This window comes from Jaculus jaculus, chromosome 5 (assembly GCF_020740685.1).
Source record: "Jaculus jaculus isolate mJacJac1 chromosome 5, mJacJac1.mat.Y.cur, whole genome shotgun sequence".
In the NCBI taxonomy this organism is placed as follows: Eukaryota; Metazoa; Chordata; class Mammalia; order Rodentia; family Dipodidae; genus Jaculus; species Jaculus jaculus.
In genome coordinates this window covers 4584100-4604871 of record NC_059106.1, presented here as the reverse complement: position 1 = coordinate 4604871, position 20772 = coordinate 4584100, and the positions used below count along the sequence as shown (strand labels likewise).

Below are 20772 nucleotides of genomic sequence, written 5' to 3'. Positions count from 1 at the left end.
GGAGTCAGGGCCTGGAGTGACTCGGCAGTTAAAGCAGCTCACCTGAACATTGTGGAGTTGCCTGAGGCACGTTTCCATGGCGCCGTGCCAGGCTCTACTGTTTCTTGCTTCAGCTCTCATTTTGTAAGCAGGTTCTCCTTCGGCAGTCTGCGCCAGGTGAGTGCCCTCTGCACGAGGAGTTGCTGACTTTGCCGTCTTCACACACCTAAGCGTGGCCCTGCGGCCACCCGCACTGCAGTGTCAGGCGCGGGTGAGGCCCCTTCCCAAGCTGTGGGAGGCGCCCTTTGTTACAGTGCCGCTGGCCACGAATTCAATCCTACTGACTCAACAAGATTATTAAGATATCTTTTTAAAAAGCACATAAAAGTATCTATGCACACACCCACATAAATATATTTAGGATAAGAGATAGTTTATTCTGGAGCCAAATATCCATAAAAGTATATATTGATTAATTGATGGAAGTGTCTGGGGCAGATACTCACAGGAAGAAAACTTTATATTACCCTTAGGCACAGTGGTTCAATATTTGATCGTGTAGTGTTTGAAGAGACTTTATAACAAACCCTAGTAATGAGAATTAAATGTATTTATTATTTCTGAATGCCTAGTCCTTAGTGTTAAGTAAATGGTCATGAAGTTTTATGTGCAATTGCTTGGATACAGGGATTGGAATGAATAGATCAGCTTCCTGAAGCCTTTAAGTACTGAGGCCAGGGATGGGGTTTTAATAACCTGTAGGTAGTAGGAAGCCACTGGAGAATTTTGTCCTGGGAGGGGATTTTTGGTTGTGAATTGTTCAACAGGGGTTGGTAGAATGTACAAGGTAGTGTCATGGAGAAAACGGGGATCCTGGGGCCCTACATCTGAGTTGCTAATACAGAAGCTCTGAACATTCCTTTGGGATTAATTTCATGGTGATTTATAGGTTGTGTGGAAATGGAGCGAACCGAAGTCATAAAACAGAGGTGTGCTCAGTCTGCAGCGTGGCTGGCTTGGTGCAGACGGGCGGGCAGGGGCTGGCATCAGGAATGGGGAAGTCGGGGTAGATGCTGGGGGAACTGCGAGGGAAGAGATTTTGAGCAGAGGATGCAGGTGGGGAAAGGACAGTGCTACCCTGTGAAGTTTGCTGATCCAACTCAGTTTCCATGTATGAAAATGTTGTTCAATGGTGTTTTCCTCTATTGTCCCACACAGAGCTTTCTCCTAAGGCATCCATTACGGGGCCACAATCTCAGCCCTTATAACTAAACACCAAATGACTTGTGTAGGTTTTTGGGGTGAGAGTGAGGGACAATAGCCCTACCTTTTACAATAAGGAGTGAACCTTATAGCTAAATGTTAAATGTCTGGGAAGGAGAAGATTAGAATATTTCTTCTTTTTAGACTTGTTATGTGTGCTATCTAAATGACTTCTCTATTGACAACTGATTTCTAATGGTGCATAGTTAAATATTCTTAATGCTAAATTTTCAGCTAAATCTGCAAAGCTGGGCAGATTGTTATTTACTCTTTATTTTGAAATTTATGTGAAAAATACGGAGATATGGGGATCAACATTAATTGTATTCTCCATAGCATTATGTAAGCCAGCAAGCCTTTTTAGTTTAAAATTAAAAACTAAACCCTTCTGTGTAAAGTGCTCAGTATATTTCTTTACAGTTTCAATACATTGATAGATTAAACTCATTTGCTTATAGCATAATACTGATAGAAAGCTTTAGGTATAAAAAATAAGCATTGGCATAAAATGCTTTCTCAGTGTACTTTTTTGCTCACTAGAACTCATTTTTAAAGAGTGAGTTTATATTATTTTATGCACTATTTGCATCACCCAATTTACAAAGTTATACAAAACCGTTCTCCTACTAGAATCTTTGGGATCATACTTTTTTTTTTTTTTTCCTGGCAAACTCACCTCAGGTGTTGCAGTCGGTTCGCATTGCTGGTAGAAATCACCCAACCAAGAGCAGCTTCTGGGAAAAAGAGGTTTATTTGGCTTACAGGCTCGAGGGGAAGCTCCACGATGGCAGGGGAAAACGATGGCATGAGCAGAGGGTGGACATCACCCCCTGGCCAACAGAAGATGGACCACAGCAACAGGAGGGTGTGCCAAACACTGGCATGGGGAAACTGGCTATAAAGCCCATAAGCCCACCCCCAACAATACACTCCCTTCAGGAGGCATTAATTCCCAAATATACATCAGCTGGGGAGCTAGCATTCAGAACACCTAAGTTTATGGGGGACACCTGAATCAAACCACCACATCAGGTAATCAAGCAAAGCAGGTATTTTTTAAGTGTCAGTTTTCAAGGAAGAATGTGATTGGCATTCTAGGCTAGGAAGATTTATTCCATTTTTGGATGCATGCTCCATGTGTTCAGCTCACCTGGAGATTAAAGGTCAGAGGAATTTTGATATTCTTTATCTTATTTTCATCTGCTCTGGGTTTAGAACATATACCTTTGTGAATAAAGGATTTGCCGGGATGTTGGTAAAGGGTTTTGAATTTTGTTTGCCTTTCACCTCTACCCCAAGCATGTGGAGGACCTCCCTGTAAGGCTCTGCTCCTTGGATTGCTGGATCTGTAAACAGAAGACAGATGGTTCAGGGATGACTCTAATGAGAATCCATTTTTCAGCTCGTCATGAAGATATTTTGATTACAGTGTGTTTAAGTCATTACAACACAGTCTGCAATGTTCGCTAAGCTTGCTGGGAAGACAGCACATGGAAAACAAGTGATGTGTTATTCTTGCCCAGCAAAGCCTGTGCTGTGGTGTAATGATTTTAATTCCTAATGCTAGATCAGGAGCGGAGGAGTTTAAAATACACCATACAGTAAAGTAAGTCAATTAAGTGTAGACCAAATAAAAAAGGTAACGGCATAGCCTTGAGGCATAAATATTTGTTTTGGAAAGTATGTGGATGTTATTATGTGAAAGAAGCCAGTATTTTTACATTTAGGTCACAGACTATGTACTGCTAATGAAGAAACTGTGTGGCTTGATTTTAAGTTTATGGGAATTGTAATTATCATGCGGCTTACTTTCCATGTCATGAAAAATTTAAAACTAACATCAGAGAGCTTGGCCGTTCAGCCGCATGCTGTACTCCTCCTGCACTTGGACTGGTAAGCAAAAGAGCCACACAAAATGTCAGAGGAAAAGAAAAACCAAAACACTAGAATTGTGTTACTATTCACTTTTTCCTGTCCACTCACTACTTACAGTTTATACCACTATTTTTGGGTTCACCATAGGATAATCGATCGCTTAGATGGAGTTCGTTTGTTGTGGTCCCTGCTGAAAAACCCCCACCCGGATGTCAAGGCCAGCGCAGCGTGGGCGCTCTGTCCATGCATCGAGAATGCAAAGGTAGGAAGAGGTGTTCTAGAATCTCTAGGGGGCTATTGCGTACCATCTCTACCGGTCACTAATTGCTTTTGACTCAAATTTAGTCAGATTGAGGTGAAAAAGAGTATGACACAGCATTTATGCTAGCATAATTTTTTGAGCAAAACTTTCATCTGGTCAGTCAAAAAAATGCCAAGTACCACTAGTCTTAAGAGTAGAAGGGCATTACTAAATGCTGCCTGGCTGAAGCAATTCAAGTGAGTAAGTCTAGGTTAGGACAAAGTCACATCACTGATCATACCCTGCTGCGGACAGGACCGCAGGTGGCAAGTTCTCTGTTGCCACACGCCTACAGCAGCAGTGAAAGGCCACTTCTCTGTCGTCTTGGAAGGCCACCAGAGCTTGGAGTGTCGCCTCTCCTATTGTCATTAATGACAGGGCTGTATGTGCATGACATCTGCTTTATCTGCAGGGTATAAATCAGATTATTTTCTTTTTAAAAAATATTTCTAAATTGTCGTTTATTTACTTACGGATTTATTGAAGAGAGGCAGAGAGAAAATGGGTGTGCCAGGGCTCCCAACCATTGCAAATGAACTCCAGACGCATGTGTCCCTTGTGCAGCTGGCTTACATGGGTACTGGGGAAGTGAACCCGAGCTTTGCAGGCAAGTACCTTAACTGCTAAGCCATCTCCCCAGCCCCTCAAACTATCTTCCTTAAAGATCTCTTTTCAGTGAGCATCTAGTTGTTTTATTTTTCTTTTTTTGTGATGCTGGGGGTAAACCCAGTTTCACATGTGCTAGGCAAATATTCTTCTACTGAATATCCAGGGTCTTCTTTACATTATTTTTTATATTATTTTCAGATAGGGTCTTGCTAAGTTGTCTGGGCTGGTCTCAACTTTTCTTTTTGTCTCCCAGATAGGCCTGTTGTGCCCTCAGCCTTTTGAGTAGCTGGGGTTTTAGGCATATGTCACCACACCTAGATGCCACCACATCTTATTTTAGTTTTCCTTAACATTTTCTGTGAGTTTGGAGATGTCCCTTGAATGTTTTTGCCACTGAAACTATTTTTGTTTATTTTTTTTCTAAATGATTTAGTTTCTATGATAAGTTTAACATGTCTTTAATATTATCCTAAATGTAAAAAGTGAGTCATGATATACACTAGGAATAGGATATTTTGCTATTACATAATCATGAATTGAACACTTGTTTATCACAGTAAGAAAGTAATTGTAAAGACCTCAAATGCCAACACAGAGAAAAATACACAAATGGATGGATAATCATCTACTCATACCATATCATGCATTCAGCAGCACAACATGAATTTATTTAAGCAATGTATTAATAAATATTAATATAATGTCAGAAACATAGCAAACAAAATAACAAGTTGAAGAAGTAAATATACAATATGATTCCTATTAAACTGCAAAGAATTTGTTTAAATAGAAAATTTAAATTATATTGTTTAGGGGCTAGGCATGGTGGTGCATGCCTTTAATCCCTATATTCAGGGGGCCAAGGTAGGAGGATTGCTGTGAGTTCAAGGCCAGCCTGAGACAACACAGTGAATTCCAGGTCAGCCTGGGTTAGAGCAAAACCCTACCTCAAAAGAAACAAAAATAAAAAATTATATTGTTTAGGAAGTAAGAAAGAAGCCAGCTGATTAAAAATTGATACATGTACTTAAAGGTTAATTTTTATTAGTTATTTCAGCTCTTGTTCCATTATTATTTCATAGTATTTAATCAATAACCAAATGTCTATAAATATTAGTGGCATTAAAGAGACAAACTAGACTAAACAGAAATAAGGTAACGGACAGAATATACCTGCAAAATTTAAAACTTGAATATCCTCGGAAAGATCTAAGGGGAAATACTATGCCCAAATATTGGCTCTTATAAACAGGAAATAGTCACAGAGTAAGGAAAGATTTTTAAAATTAAAAGTTATTTGACAAAACAAGCAGGACATGGTGGCTCATGCCTTTCAGTTCTTGTACTCAGAGAGGCTGAGGCAGGAGGACTCCTGTGTGCTCAAAGTCATCTTGGGCTGCATAGCAAGATCCAGATCAACCTGGGTTATGTGGATTGTAGAGTGAGACCTTGTTCCAGATACATCAAAAGAAAAGCCAGGGCTGGAAGGATCGCTTAGTGGTTAAGGCGTTTGCCTACAAAGCCAAAGGACCCAGGTTCAATTCCCCAGGACCCATGTTAGTCAGATGCACAAGGGGGCACATGCATCTGGAGTTTGTTTATAGTGGCTGGGGGCCCTGGCATGCCCATTCTCTCTTTCTCCCTCTTTCTCTGTCAAATAAATAAATAAATATTTTTAAAAAAGAAAAGTTAGCTGACAAAGCAATAAACTTAATGGAAAGGATAAATAGTATGTTATGGACAAATAATTGTCTGGAAGACGAAATCTAGTAAATAATTGTGTCAAGTAAAAGGAAGTTGGATATGATGACACATGAAAAGGAAGATGGAAATTGAGAAGAAATAGCCATTATTTCTTCTGAGAGGTTTCCATAAGCGAGAATCCAGCTTCTAGATTGGAAAGATCCACTTATTGCCAACCAGGAAAACAAGCAACATATGTCTCCATCTATGTACAAATTTAAACTTAGTATTTCTAGAATTTAAAGAAAAGAAAAAAGTTACAAAACAATAGGAATCATATCAGTGTCAGCCTGATCATCCACAATATATTTTAAAAGAAAATAGAGCTAAGTTTTTGGAGGGAATTTTTTCTAAATCCTGAAATACTATATCTTACAAAACTAGCATTCAGGTATGAGTATAGCATTAGGATGGAATAGAGATACTTTTCATTTTTAAATGCCAGGGCTCAGGAAGCTTATTCCCCATGAACATTTTCTAGATTTTGTAAAGTATTTTTTTTTCATTTTAGAATACTTTCCAGTCAAACAAAAGATTGTAAAAAAGGACATTGCACAAGTTACAAGAAATTATGAGTGTACATATAATTAGAATTATAGCTAAATGTGAACTTTTGTTGATAATATAACTTTCAAGTTTGGTTAATTCATAATTTCTCCAAAAGTAGTGGCATAAGATAAAAGCAAATAATATTATTTTAACAATCTGGCACCAAGTTCTGAAATGATTTAAGAACATGTTAGATGGCGGGAGGAGTGATGGGTAAAAGCTGTCTGAAGACTCCACCTGTCCCGGAAAAGAATGATAAACCAGTTAAAATATGAACTTAGAGATAAAATTTAGTGGTATCATTTTGGTGTGATACTATTTTGTACAGATGGTGTTTCTACTTCATGCTGTTATTAGGTAAAAATTAGGTCCTATTTTTAATGTACTTCCATTCCAAATATGAATTTATTAAAGAGATAGTCTAACATTTTCATCTTTATCATATCTATGTGAGCTTTTTATTCTGAATATCTGGCTATGCTAGCAACCTAAACCAAACTCCAGTGAAGCCTTAACCATAAGCCAGCCTGTGCCTTCCTTTTGTCCTTGACCCCAAAGCCTAGACTAGATGCAGAGCTCCCTAGAGAGCACCCCTCTACCCTTTCCTCTTAAATCTCACCCATTCGCTGCTCGCCTCCCATCCCCACCAACTTGGCATGTTTGAATATCAACCTCAGATTTCTTCTTACATGTTTTTTTTTCCTTTTTATTTATTGTTATTTGAGAGCAAGAGAGGGAAAGAGGCAGACACACATCACAAACACATACGGGGGGGGGGGGGGAGAGGGAGAGGGAGAGATGGGTGCGCCAGGGCCTCCAGCCACTGCAAACGAACTCCAGACACATGTGTCACCTTGTGCATGTGGCTTACATGGCTCCTGGGGAATCGAATCAAGCTCCTTTGGCTTTACAGGTAAACACCTTAACTGCTAAGCCATCTCTCCAGCCTCTTCTTCCATGTTTTGAGGGAAAGACAGACTCTTTTTTTGTTTGTTTGTTTGTTTTTCAAGGTAGGGTCTCACTCTAGCCCAGGCTGACCTAGAATTCACTCTGTAGTCTCAGAGTGGCCTCGAACTCATGGTGATCCTTCTACCTCTGCCTCCCGCGTGCTGGGATTAAAGGTGTGTGCCCCCACGGCTGGCCTTGACTCTTGAACACGTGCTACGTCCACGGCAACCTCGCCTGTGTAGCAAGCAGAGATGCTTCTGCACTGGAAGAGAGCTGAGGACAGAGGGCCAGCACTCCTCGGAGGGATGCCCCCGGTGACCCCTTGACAGTCAGTTACTGTAAAGGTTCCTGCTGCCCATGAAGTCACGACGACCTAATTGCTGGCGCCAATGCTGTTTCTTTCCTGCTTTCTTCTAGCTGTTTGTCTAAGAACAGCTAATTCAACACTTACTATTAATCTTGCACACAATCAGAGTACAAGAAACAATCTGAGTATTGAATGTGCCCCTCCTATGATTAGGGCAATGGAGAGAATGTATAACTCTACTAGGAATAAAAAATTAACTCTAGAACAGTTTTTAGATGGTGTAAAGTAAAAACAGCTTATGATGTTTGAGAACGATACTGAGCCTGAGAATATGAAAGTAGAAATGTTGATCGGTAGTGTTCATAAGAAGCATGACAGTTCTACAGATAAGGAGTTGTAAAACTTAGGCATTCCCACCAGGAAACTTCCTGGGGGGTATGTTCAGTACTTGATCAAGGGCTGATAGTAGACTCCCAGAGCTGGGAACTACCTAGATGAGGGAGGATATGATGAATTCGGTAATAGATGAATGAATTATGAAGGAATAAGGAGGCTATGGCATTCTCTTCCATTTATGAAATGCTTAACAAAGACACGTAAGCCTTGGTGCTTATACTCTAGACAAGAAAAAAAAGAATTCCTAAAAAACATTAAACCAGCCTTAAAATATTGGTGGTCTTTTGGATAGAAACATTTTTATAATGAATATGAGGATTATATAAATAATCTTATAAGTGGAAAGAGATGGCTCTCTGCTCGGTTTATAAAAAATAAATAACCTATTGTTCACCTTACATCCCTTACCCCAAGCTTCTATTCATGTAAAGCTGTGGTCAATGATACAAGGCGTCCTTCTTAAAAAATGGGTACATTCCTGCCTGATAAATATTACATGTATGCTTACAATAGAACAATACTTAAGATTGTTTAGATTAATGATTTCTGAGATCACTTGTTGGCTTGCTAAGTTTCCCTGTTCAATCTGTATAAAAACTTCATGAAACCTTCAGTAAATTGCAGCAGCATATTCAACTTGAGTGTGTCTGTCTGTCATTTCCTCGCCGAATCCCGAGTTCTCCTTGAGCCTTCGCCCTTGTTCTCCCTCGGTCCTGATCTCCCCGAGAGTCAGTCCGCGGCAAACACGTGTACTTGGGATCTTCTCTCCCCACGACCAGCACTCTCCTTCTATCAGCACTTGTTTAAGCCTTTGAAATGAAAAAAAAAAAGCATGTATAATTGTAAAATGTATAAGAGGGTGATGAATTAGTCAACCCTGGCAACTGAGATAAAAATAACTAGAATTTGACCTAATACAGCAGCAGGGTGAGTGGAAAGAAGGGTACATGTAAAAAAAAGATTGAGACATAGACTCAGAAATCAGTGAGTGAGAAAGTGGCTATGAAGCGAAGGTCAAGGGTGATAACAAAATTTGTTTTTGTTTGTTTACCTTTGATAACTAGGAACATGCTGGCAATTTTACTAAATGCTGTGAGGGAAAGATGGTGGATTTGCCATTATTCAGGTAGAAGTGTTTGACTAGAGTAGATGAATCTGGGTGATTCTGGGCTGGAACTATGTCTGTGAGAGTTATCAGCGTGTAGGAAGGTGTCCAGGTCTCCAGGAGGAGGGAGAGGGAAGGGGAGGGAGGTGACAGTGGACCCTCCCTCACCAACAGCATCGAGTCAGAGAGGAGGACTGAGCCAGGATGGGGTAACCAGGAGAGGTGGATTGCAAGGAAGCCAGGAGAGGAGCCATGTCAAGAGGGAAAGGGAGCCTTTGACAGTGGCCCTGGCACCAAAGAGAACAATAATTTTTTAAAAGCCAACAAAGAACATTAAATATGAGAATTTAATGGCTACTGGTCCTGGCCATTTCCACTGAGAGTTTAAGCTAGATCAGTGATGCTGGAGTGAGAAATGAATTGAGAGAAGGAAGTGGAAGGAAAGAAAAATTAATAGTTCTTTCTAGAAACTTAAGGAGGAGATCATATGTAATACAGATGATAATTTCAGTAGGGGTTGGGTTCCTGATAGTGTGATTACTATTATTTGAAACTAAATATTATATTTATATATGTATGTATGTATGTATAATTAAGTATAATGCTGTGTTAGGTATAATGGTCTCTTTCCCTTTTCTTCTTTATTCATCTGTTCTTTCATGACGTGTATCCTGTCTTGGGTTCTCACAGATGTGGCTGTCTGCTTCCCTGTATAGTATTCTTTTTAGAATTTTCTAATTTTCTATGGAGCTGGCTGGGTTGACATGAATTGTTTGTTTGTGTTTGTCTTGAAATATCCTTGTTTCTCCATCAATTTTGAAAAATCACTTGTGTTGGACATAGCATTCCCTGTTGGAAATTGTTGCTTTTAGAGGGAGGAATCTTTTCACTCTGCTGTGGTGTTTCGCGTTGCTGCTCACAGCACTGAGATAATTCTGATATTCTTGACTTTGTGTGTGAGTTGGCATTTTCCCCCTATAGCTTTTTGTATTGCTTCTTTACTTTGTTACCATGCCAGAGGCCCTTCTCCTCTCTTGTGGGTTTGGAGTTCTAGATGCCACTTGTGTTTGGGTATCAATTTCTTTCTGAAGGTTTGAAATTTTTTCTCTTCTAATTTCATTAAGCAGTCGACCAATCCCTTTGATGTTTATCTCAGCTCCTACTTCTTCCCCTTGTATTCTGAAGTTAGGTCTCCTGAATTTTCCCCAGAGTTCTTGAAACTATTGATCATGTTCTTTAAATATTTTCTTCTTAATTTGAATCTATGTGTTTTACTGTCTTGACTTTGTCTTCCGTCCCTGAGATTCATTCCTCTCCATGACTTTGTCTGTTTTCTTCGTATTACATGCTGATGTGGCTTTTGTTTGATTGATCATGGATTTTATTTCCATAATTTCTGTTTGATTATTTTTTTAGCATTTTAATTTTCTTGCTAACTTCCCCTCCATGTGTATGATTTTGTTCTCCCTCCAATCCACTGACAGTTTCATTCGCTTTGGAGACTGTCTCGTCAAGGAGGGCTCTAGCTGTGGCCTGCGGTGGCTGGAGTGCACAGCCGTGTGAGGGGCGCGCTCTTACAGCTCAGTAGGCAGTTACTTTATGCCTGTCTTGGAGTTGGCTCGGCTTGTTTGGCTGGGCAGAGGAGCTTGCCTGTTTTTGTGTCTTTGTTCTTCTACTCTTTCAGACATGGCTGGTATTCCACCACCTTACTTGGAAGTCCCTGCTATAGGATTTTGACTATTTTCAGTACCAGCCATGAATTCTGTCTAGTGAAGCAGGCTTCAAAAACAGCGAGAGAGCAGTTGACTACTCCCATTACAGACATGCGCTATTGTACTGATGGGCAGTCAGGTAGTTTGCAGGGTCCACTGCTGGTTAAGACTGTTAGCCGCTAGACACCCCCACAAAGTGCTCCTTTACCTGTTTCCTTCATATCACTAACTTTCTTTTTTTCTTTCTTCCCTGCTTCCCTCCCTTCTTCTCTTTCTGAGAGAGTTTAACAATGTAAATCAGGCTGGATTATAACTCACTATGTAGCTAGCTCAGGATGACCTTGAACTCATGGTAATCTTGATTCAGCCTCCCCAGTGTGGGATTAGAGTGCTGAGCCTCCATGCCAGATTCAAATCACTCATTTTTTATGGCTATATAATGTTTTAAGCTTCTAGTGTCAAAAAATGAGACTAAGTGAAACAAAACTTCCAGTGGAGCACTTCTAGAATGTTCTTTCATGTATATAAAGTATCTATGGCTCTTAGTAGAAATTTGTGTGTACCTCCCAGGAGTGTAGTTTACAGTTTGTGTTGTGTCTTGATGACACATAAACTCAGAGTTAATTTTGGAATCAACTAACTTGCGGCTTAGCTAAAGTCATCTGGGTAAAGCCCCATGTTAATGTGAATGTGCACAGGGATTATTTGCACTTGGAATCTAGTGTGCCCTGGGCCTTATGTCACCATTCCACACTTTTCCAACTTGATTAGAACCCACTTTGCATTGTCTACTTGCATTGTGTACATTTTTGATCATGCTTAGTTACATTAAATTATTTACTGATTAGAGTATAAATTCTGAGGGAGGGGCAGGAGACATGTTTTGAGTCAGCCAGAGCATCATGTTTGTGGTAAAATAATATCACTGGATTGGAAAGAAGAAGGGATTCGGTGGAGGAAAGTAAGGAATGGGGCCGAAGGAGAATGGTAGGGGTGATGGTTATAGTTTATTGTCTATATGTTTGGAGCTTGTCAATAAAAGGTTGTAAAAATAGCATCCCTTTCTGCTGTTCTCTCTCCATTCCTCCCGTGCCCAAGTGTGCCGGCGGCAGCATTTGCTAGGAAAGATGGTCTTTTGTGAAAAGGAAGCCTTTTCACATTCGAAGCTTTTGTAAGCAATTTTAGACTTATTAGCTCTGAGTACAGGATTCTGCATCAAATTGAAATAAGTAACTTGTTCGTTCAGATTCGTGACCCTGATAGTAAGCCTGCTGACACCAGCCGCTGTCAGTTCTAGCTAAGAGGAACCCCGAAGGGCGGAAAGCAAGCGTTGCCTCTTCAGCCACGTCATTGTTATGTCAGGCTCCCCGCCACACCTGTGAGGCATTGTGAACCCTAAGTGTATTACATGTGTGTGCCCATGTGGTGTGTGGATATGGCCAAGTGTAACCGTTTGAAACAGATGTTGCCCATTGTTTTATGTTGTTAATAGCATGTTCATTAGAAGACATTTCCAGATTGATTAGCTAAGAAAATGAGATGTAGAAATTGCTTCTAATGACTGTTTTACATTTGATCTTGTTGGACAATACTTCAGCAACTTATCAGCCAGGCAGCCAAGCACCAGAATCAAAGACTTTGGTCATGAATTATGGAGTAATTGAGACAGCAATTTATGATATATGCTGGCACTGTGTTTGTATTGTAACTATTTTGTTATTAGTTGCATAAAACAAATGTTATGGTGGCTTTTTACAGTCATAGTAAAACCTATTGACCCTTTCAGCAGTAGGCCAGTGTCTGAGTAGAAATTGAAGCTTTGTCTTCATTTTGGAAAGGTAAGTCTTAATAGATTTTGATGGCTTAGGGAAATATTGTACTGGGTGAAAGAGGTATGTTTTGCCCAGTTAATGATTATCCATTCATTGTTTATGTGATTGGAGATCCAGAGTGTGAAATGTCTGTCTTCCTGTATTTGAAACTTGAAAGAATGCTTAAGGAAGGGGATTAGCTCCTTCGTGTTTCCAGTCTGCCAATATAACTAGAGAACAAAAGGCCAAACTGAAGTTACCTCGTTACAAAAATGTTCTCTCTATATTTTTCTAGGGAGTTTTATTTGACAGTCTCCTATTTATGATATTTTCCATATTTGAATTTGGTAATTTTTTTCTGTTATGATCATTATACACAACAGAGATGCTAAGATTTGACCTCTATAATACCGTTCTTTAGTGCAGACTCATAACTTGCGTGTAAAAGAGTGTGAGAGATTTGTAAGTGGAAGTACATAGGAACTGCTTTCAAGACGAACGATCAAACACATGTTTGGAGGAAAGCAGAGGTGGTACAGGTGTTCAGCATTATGAAGCTGTGAGGTAAAGAATGCACCAACTGAGCTGGCAAAAACATGTGTATTGAAATATTTTTCTCAAGGAGCAGAACTTTTTGTGGCAGAAAGCCAGCCCGCATTTGTGCTTCACGTGTGACCCGATGGTGAGGAGTAACGGGGGACATTCAAAGAGTGTGTGTGCCACTGCTTGCAATCACTTTCGCAGCTTTGGCCAACGTTTACAAAATGTATACTTCAAAATATCATTGCGGGGGCTGGAGAGATGGCTTAGCGGTTAAGCGCTTGCCTGTGAAGCTAAGGACCCCGGTTCGAGGCTCGGTTCCCCAGGTCCCACGTTAACCAGATGCACAAGGGGGCGCACGCGTCTGGAGTTCGTTTGCAGAGGCTGGAAGCCCTGGCGTGCCCATTCTCTCTCTCTCCCTCTATCTGTCTTTCTCTCTGTGTCTGTCGCTCTCAAAAAATAAATAAATAAATAAAATAAAAAAAATATCATTGCGTTCTGAATATTTCTTTTTGTGGATGTCTTTGGATAGTTTTTAAAGTAGCTTTCTTAACTTGGTTTCTTTCCATTGTTGAGTTCCAAAATGTTTATTTAGAAAAAAAATCAAAAGTTTAAATATATTTGCCTTTTCGTAAGAAGTACTATAGTTCATATCAGCTATGAGTGAAATTATATTAAGTTGCAATAGCCAAATCCTTATGAATTAGATAGGAAACAGATATGCTTATTTCAGAATGTGCACTCTCAGTTTATTGTAAGTCAGTTATAGAATTAGGAAGAAAACTCAGCCTGTCTTCCAAATTGCTAATATATCTATGAGATCATTTGGCCTTCTCGTTTTCCTAAACTCAATTTTGCTACTTGTTTAGGAAATCATATCTGGTTTTGAATTTTGATCTTTGAGGGGGGAAAATTCTCCAGTAATTTAGAAACCAGTTACTTAAGGATCTGTTCCAACCAGAGGGAGCCGAGTATGACTTCCTCCGAGAGAAGTTAGTTTCTGTGAGGTTTGAATACACGCGCGGGCCCTTTCAGCCAGGAATGCGGAGCGCGGCCAGTGGATGAGGCCAGCCTCCTGACCACAGGTGTGACGGAACACAGCTGGCCAAACAAGCCGGGAACTTGACATCACTTTGTTTAACTTCAGCTGCCCAATGAGCCATGGCCACTCAGGGAGCCAGGCAGGACCTGGAGAAGGCAAGGGGGTTGGGGCTTCATTTCCTACTGAGACCACCACGCCACTTTACATAAACACAGCCTGTGAGCCTCCATGCGGCATGCGCGGCCACGGAGCGTACAGCGAGCTGACCAATAGCATCAGTCTCTCTAAAAACAACCGGACCTGTTGAACATACTGTGCAGGCTGATGCTCTGCGGGCTTATCTAGAATCTGCTGTCAGAGTTAGTCACCAGATGGTTCTAGGCAAGCTCCTGGTCTACCCCCACCCAGCTCCTGAAATCCTAAAAGCTGAAAGCAACAAACTATTATAAACATTTTTAATATCAGGGTTTTTGTTTTATTTATTTATTTATTTGTTTGTTTTTGAGAGAGAGAGAGAGGAAGAGGACATGCCAGGGCCTTTCAGCTGCTGTGAAGGAACTCCAAATGCATATGCTCCCTTGGGTGCATGTGTGACATTGCACGCATGCATCACTGCATCTGGCTATATGGGACCTGGAGATTTGAACATGCGTTCTTAGGCTTTGCAGGCGAGCGCCCTAGCCACTAAGCCATCTCTCTAGCCCTAATATCAAGTTTTTAAACAGGGACATGAAGGGTAAAAACCAAAGTGAGGATTGAAAAGCTGATCTTCAACAATCAGTGTGCATTTCTGGTATATTCCCCGTACTCTTTGGACGGTTTCTCTTCCAAGCTAGAGCTGCTGTATGCCCTTTCGTCTAGATGTCCTGTTCCTTGTCACTGCTCCACACACTGGGATAGAAGAGGCCTGCCCAGGAAGGGGTGGAATTAACAAGGAACATCCCAGACAAAATGGAAAGCTATGTATGTAAAAAAGAAAAAAAAAGAAAAAAATCTGTTGCTCTCAAATAAATAAATAAAATTTAAAAAAAAAAGGAAAGCTATGACAAAAGAAATAGTGTATAGTCCTAAGTTACCGTATAGGCAAATTGTGAACCCATAATTTTCTGTTAAAAAAACGGTTTTAACCATTTAATTTTGAAAGCGTAGTTGGTGGTTCCTTTATGAAATTAATTACCATATCTACTACATTAACCCTATTATTATGTCCACCCCAGCCCAAGACACCCAGGGTTTTGTGCTCTACTTACCAACATCAGAAGCGGCCTCGTCAAGATGCGCTCAGGTACCTTGACCGGGCCCCAGGTAGGCTTTTCTTCTTAAACAATCCCGTCCTCTTCCAACTCCAGCAAGCCGCCATCCACTCACTCCATTGCATTCTCTGTCCGCCATCCCTTCCTACCTTCAGCTGCTCCGTGAACACCGTAGGTTCCGTGCTCACTGTCCAATCCAGAGTGTGTTCTGTAGCTTACCCTCTTTCTACCTATTGGCTCTGCCTGGCGCAGCCCCGGCCCTGGAGCGGCCCCTGTCACCCTGAATGTCGCTGGAGAAGAACCATGTAGCTGCGCTAGTTTCCGTCCCTGAAGACCATGTCTCCAGTCTGAAATTGAGCAATGCCACGTCTTACATTTGCAAAGATCAAGAGTTCAGCTTGATCCATCTTTATTTATTTATTTACTTAGTTATTTATTTTATTGACAACTTGCATGATTGCAAACAATATCCCATGGTCATTCCTATGCCCCTCTCCCCTTTGGAACTCCATTCAAGACCTTGGAGCTCATGAAGGAGACATCCATGTCTTCCTTCTTTTTAACTCTGCATCCAACTACCTGAGGAGTTAGGAGGATTTTTTTTTTTTTTCAGTCTTCTGAAATGTGAAATAGGTTGGGGATTTTGGTTAGACTTCAGATCATCTCTTGCTCCAAATGCTTTATGAAAGGTGAAATCAGGTTCTCCAACAGGTCCTGGGACTAATTTTTTTTTAAAGTCTGGCTCTCAAATAATGCAATATTTCAAAACGGTGAGGCCATCGGGTGCTAGACTGAGGATGAAGAGTGTCACGCTGTGGCCATCGAAGGCGTTTGAGCACCAGGACAGGGAGGTCTGGACGGTGTGGGCAGTGTCCGTCCCTGAGGCCTGCCCATGGACAGCAGGACCGAGAAGCCGCATACGGAAATACGGGACTGTTGGGTACAAAACCGTGCTCACGAGACAACCAGGAGTGCCCGGCTTTCCACAGTGCTGTGGAACCGCGTGGAACTGAGGGACCAAGACCTGGAGCTGGAATGATCCGTTTCTGGTTTGCAGCCCAGTCCGCAGTCTTCTAGCAGAATTCCTGTGTGTAAAAATCACTTGTGGAGATTATCCTTGTGGTTGGAATCATCTAAGCTCCAATTTGATATGCATCTTTCATTGAGAAAGTGGTTGGAATCATCTAAACTCAAATTTGATATGCATCTTTAATTGAGAAAGTGTCTATTTTCTCTTCTCCCAGGCTACCCTTTTCTGGCATGTGTTCCCTGAGAGATGGAAATGCATAAGAAAAAAATTGTGAGGTGTAAAATCGCCATCTTTTGCTCTTTTCTAGTTTACTTTTGGTTCCTTATCTTCCCTTGAGATTGCATATGAATTTTAGGATGGATTTGTGTATGTCTCTGCAAACAATTATTGGGATTTTGAAGGAATTATACTGAATTTGTAGGTCCCTTTGGGTAGGATCAAACACTTACCAATGGAAGGTGTTCTGGGCTGTAAACACGTACATTGCTTTTACTCTGTTTTTTTTTCTTTTAGGTGCTATCGTGTAGACGTAATTCCTTCATTTCTTTGCAGGTAACTCTGTCGCTGTCCACGCGTTCTGCGGTGCAGCGGCGCTGATTTGAGGGGCGCATGTGCGTGCTGCCCGCTCAGCTGTGGTCAGCTGCAGCCTTGCTTTCCCGACGTCTTCCACATTTCCATGTAGAAGGCCAGTGCAACGGGGAACAGATACTGCTTCCCTCCTAATTTGCACAATTTAGACTTTTTTGCCTTACCTCAGTATTGTGAATAGTTCTTCCAGGACTCTGTCATGATTAGCACGCCCAGGATCCTGTTAGAATTGGCACACGCAGGACTCGGTCACTGAGACGAGCACTCCCGGGACTGTGTCACTGTGACGAGCACTCCCGGGACTCTGTCACTGTGACGAGCACTCCCGGGACTGTGTCACTGTGACGAGCACTCCCGGGACTGTGTCACTGTGACGAGCACTCCCGGGACTCTGTCACTGAGACGAGCACTCCCGGGACTGTGTCACTGTGACGAGCACTCCCGGGACTGTGTCACTGTGACGAGCACTCCCGGGACTGTGTCACTGAGACGAGCACTCCCGGGACTGTGTCACTGTGACGAGCACTCCCGGGACTCTGTCACTGTGACGAGCACTCCCGGGACTGTGTCACTGTGACGAGCACTCCCGGGACTCTGTCACTGTGACGAGCACTCCCGGGACTGTGTCACTGTGACGAGCACTCCCGGGACTGTGTCACTGTGACGAGCACTCCCGGGACTCTGTCACTGAGACGAGCACTCCCGGGACTGTGTCACTGTGACGAGCACTCCCGGGACTGTGTCACTGTGACGAGCACTCCCGGGACTCTGTCACTATGACGAGCACTCCCGGGACTCTGTCACTATGACGAGCACTCCCGGGACTGTGTCACTATGACGAGCACTCCCGGGACTGTGTCACTGAGACGAGCACTCCCAGGACTCTGTCACTGAGACGAGCACTCCCGGGACTCTGTCACTATGACGAGCACTCCCGGGACTCTGTCACTATGACGAGCACTCCCGGGACTGTGTCACTGTGACGAGCACTCCCGGGACTGTGTCACTGAGACGAGCACTCCCAGGACTCTGTCACTGAGACGAGCACTCCCGGGACTGTGTCACTGTGACGAGCACTCCCGGGACTGTGTCACTGAGACGAGCACTCCCAGGACTCGGTCACTGAGACGAGCACTCCCGGGACTGTGTCACTGAGACGAGCACTCCCAGGACTCTGTCACTGAGACGAGCACTCCCGGGACTGTGTCACTGAGACGAGCACTCCCAGGACTCGGTCACTGAGACGAGCACTCCCGGGACTGTGTCACTGAGACGAGCACTCCCAGGACTCTGTCACTGAGACGAGCACTCCCGGGACTGTGTCACTGAGACGAGCACTCCCAGGACTCGGTCACTGAGACGAGCACTCCCGGGACTGTGTCACTGAGACGAGCACTCCCGGGACTCTGTCACTATGACGAGCACTCCCGGGACTCTGTCACTATGACGAGCACTCCCGGGACTGTGTCACTGTGACGAGCACTCCCGGGACTGTGTCACTGAGACGAGCACTCCCGGGACTGTGTCACTGTGACGAGCACTCCCGGGACTGTGTCACTGAGACGAGCACTCCCGGGACTGTGTCACTGAGACGAGCACTCCCGGGACTGTGTCACTGAGACGAGCACTCCCAGGACTCGGTCACTGAGACGAGCACTCCCGGGACTGTGTCACTGTGACGAGCACTCCCGGGACTCTGTCACTATGACGAGCACTCCCGGGACTCTGTCACTATGACGAGCACTCCCGGGACTGTGTCACTGTGACGAGCACTCCCGGGACTGTGTCACTGAGACGAGCACTCCCGGGACTCTGTCACTGAGACGAGCACTCCCGGGACTGTGTCACTGTGACGAGCACTCCCGGGACTCTGTCACTATGACGAGCACTCCCGGGACTCTGTCACTATGACGAGCACTCCCGGGACTCTGTCACTGTGACGAGCACTCCCGGGACTGTGTCACTGTGACGAGCACTCCCGGGACTGTGTCACTGTGACGAGCACTCCCGGGACTCTGTCACTGAGACGAGCACTCCCGGGACTGTGTCACTGTGACGAGCACTCCCGGGACTGTGTCACTGTGACGAGCACTCCCGGGACTCTGTCACTATGACGAGCACTCCCGGGACTGTGTCACTGTGACGAGCACTCCCGGGACTGTGTCACTGTGACGAGCACTCCCGGGACTCTGTCACTATGACGAGCACTCCCGGGACTGTGTCACTGTGACGAGCACTCCCGGGACTGTGTCACTGTGACGAGCACTCCCGGGACTCGGTCACTGTGACGAGCACTCCCGGGACTGTGTCACTGTGACGAGCACTCCCGGGACTGTGTCACTGTGACGAGCACTCCCGGGACTCTGTCACTATGACGAGCACTCCCGGGACTGTGTCACTGTGACGAGCACTCCCGGGACTGTGTCACTGTGACGAGCACTCCCGGGACTCGGTCACTGTGACGAGCACTCCCGGGACTGTGTCACTGTGACGAGCACTCCCGGGACTGTGTCACTGTGACGAGCACTCCCGGGACTGTGTCACTGTGACGAGCACTCCCGGGACTGTGTCACTGAGACGAGCACTCCCGGGACTGTGTCACTGTGACGAGCACTCCCGGGACTCGGTCACTGAGACGAGCACTCCCGGGACTCGGTCACTGAGACGAGCACTCCCGGGACTGTGTCACTGTGACGAGCACTCCCGGGACTGTGTCACTGTGACGAGCACTCCCGGGACTGTGTCACTGTGACGAGTACTCCCGGGACTGTGTCACTGTGACGAGCACTCCCGGGACTCTGTCACTGAGACGAGCACTCCCGGGACTGTGTCACTGTGACGAGCACTCCCGGGACTGTGTCACTGAGACGAGCACTCCCGGGACTCGGTCACTGAGACGAGCACTCCCGGGACTGTGTCACTGTGACGAGCACTCCCGGGACTGTGTCACTGTGACTAGTACCCCCAAGGCTGTTGGATTAGTACTTCCAGGGCTCTGTTGAGCAGACTTGGTGAAAGTATCAGCTTATTGTTCCTAATCTTCAAGAAATGTTTTCAGAATTTTACAGTTGAAAGTGATGCAAAGTGTTGGGATTTTCATATAGGGATTTTATTAGTTTGACACAGCTTTCTTACGAATCTAGTTTATTCAGGTTTTTTTTTCCTCAATCCTGAAAAGGTGTTAGATTTTTGTCAAAAAACTTTTTTTCAGTATCAGTTAAGATGATATAGCTATATACCTTTATCTTGTTTATTGGCACCTTAGACAGACGGTCACGTGTTGGCCCGCCCTCCTTTCCTGGAACAGCTCTCACTCGGTCATGACCCACAGCGCTTCGAAGATGCCCTGACCCAGCATTCTGCGGTAGTTTTGAGTCATTCACTCAACACCAAATATAAAGGGAAACGCTTGTTGCAGCTTCAGTCCGGTGTACTGAACACACAATTAGTAAGGGTAATGGTGAGTATAACCAAACACATTTCAAGTGTTTACTCATTAGGTTGACATTTTAGTCATACAAATGACTGATATAAATATATTCTCAAAATAACTAAAGAAATAATAACTCTCCAGCTATTACTACATACCAGACACCTTGCTATGCGCTCTCTTTCACACTCCCCCCTCACATATACTTTAGCCAATCCTAATGAAATAAGTAGTGTTTTAGCTCCATTTTAAAGGTGAAGCAATCAAAGCTTAGAGAAGTGGCTTGCTCAA

At 43.6% G+C, this 20772-nt stretch overlaps 1 protein-coding gene across 1 annotated transcript in view; it reads left to right on the top strand.

Moving 5' to 3' along the window:
- Positions 1-20772, top strand: part of Odad2 (outer dynein arm docking complex subunit 2) — a 161647-nt gene that overhangs the window by 82483 nt on the left and 58392 nt on the right. Inside the window, exon 17 of the mRNA XM_004668167.2 lies at positions 3265-3379. Within this exon, the coding sequence (XP_004668224.2) occupies positions 3265-3379 (115 nt within the window). The remainder of the gene's footprint in view (positions 1-3264; positions 3380-20772) is intronic.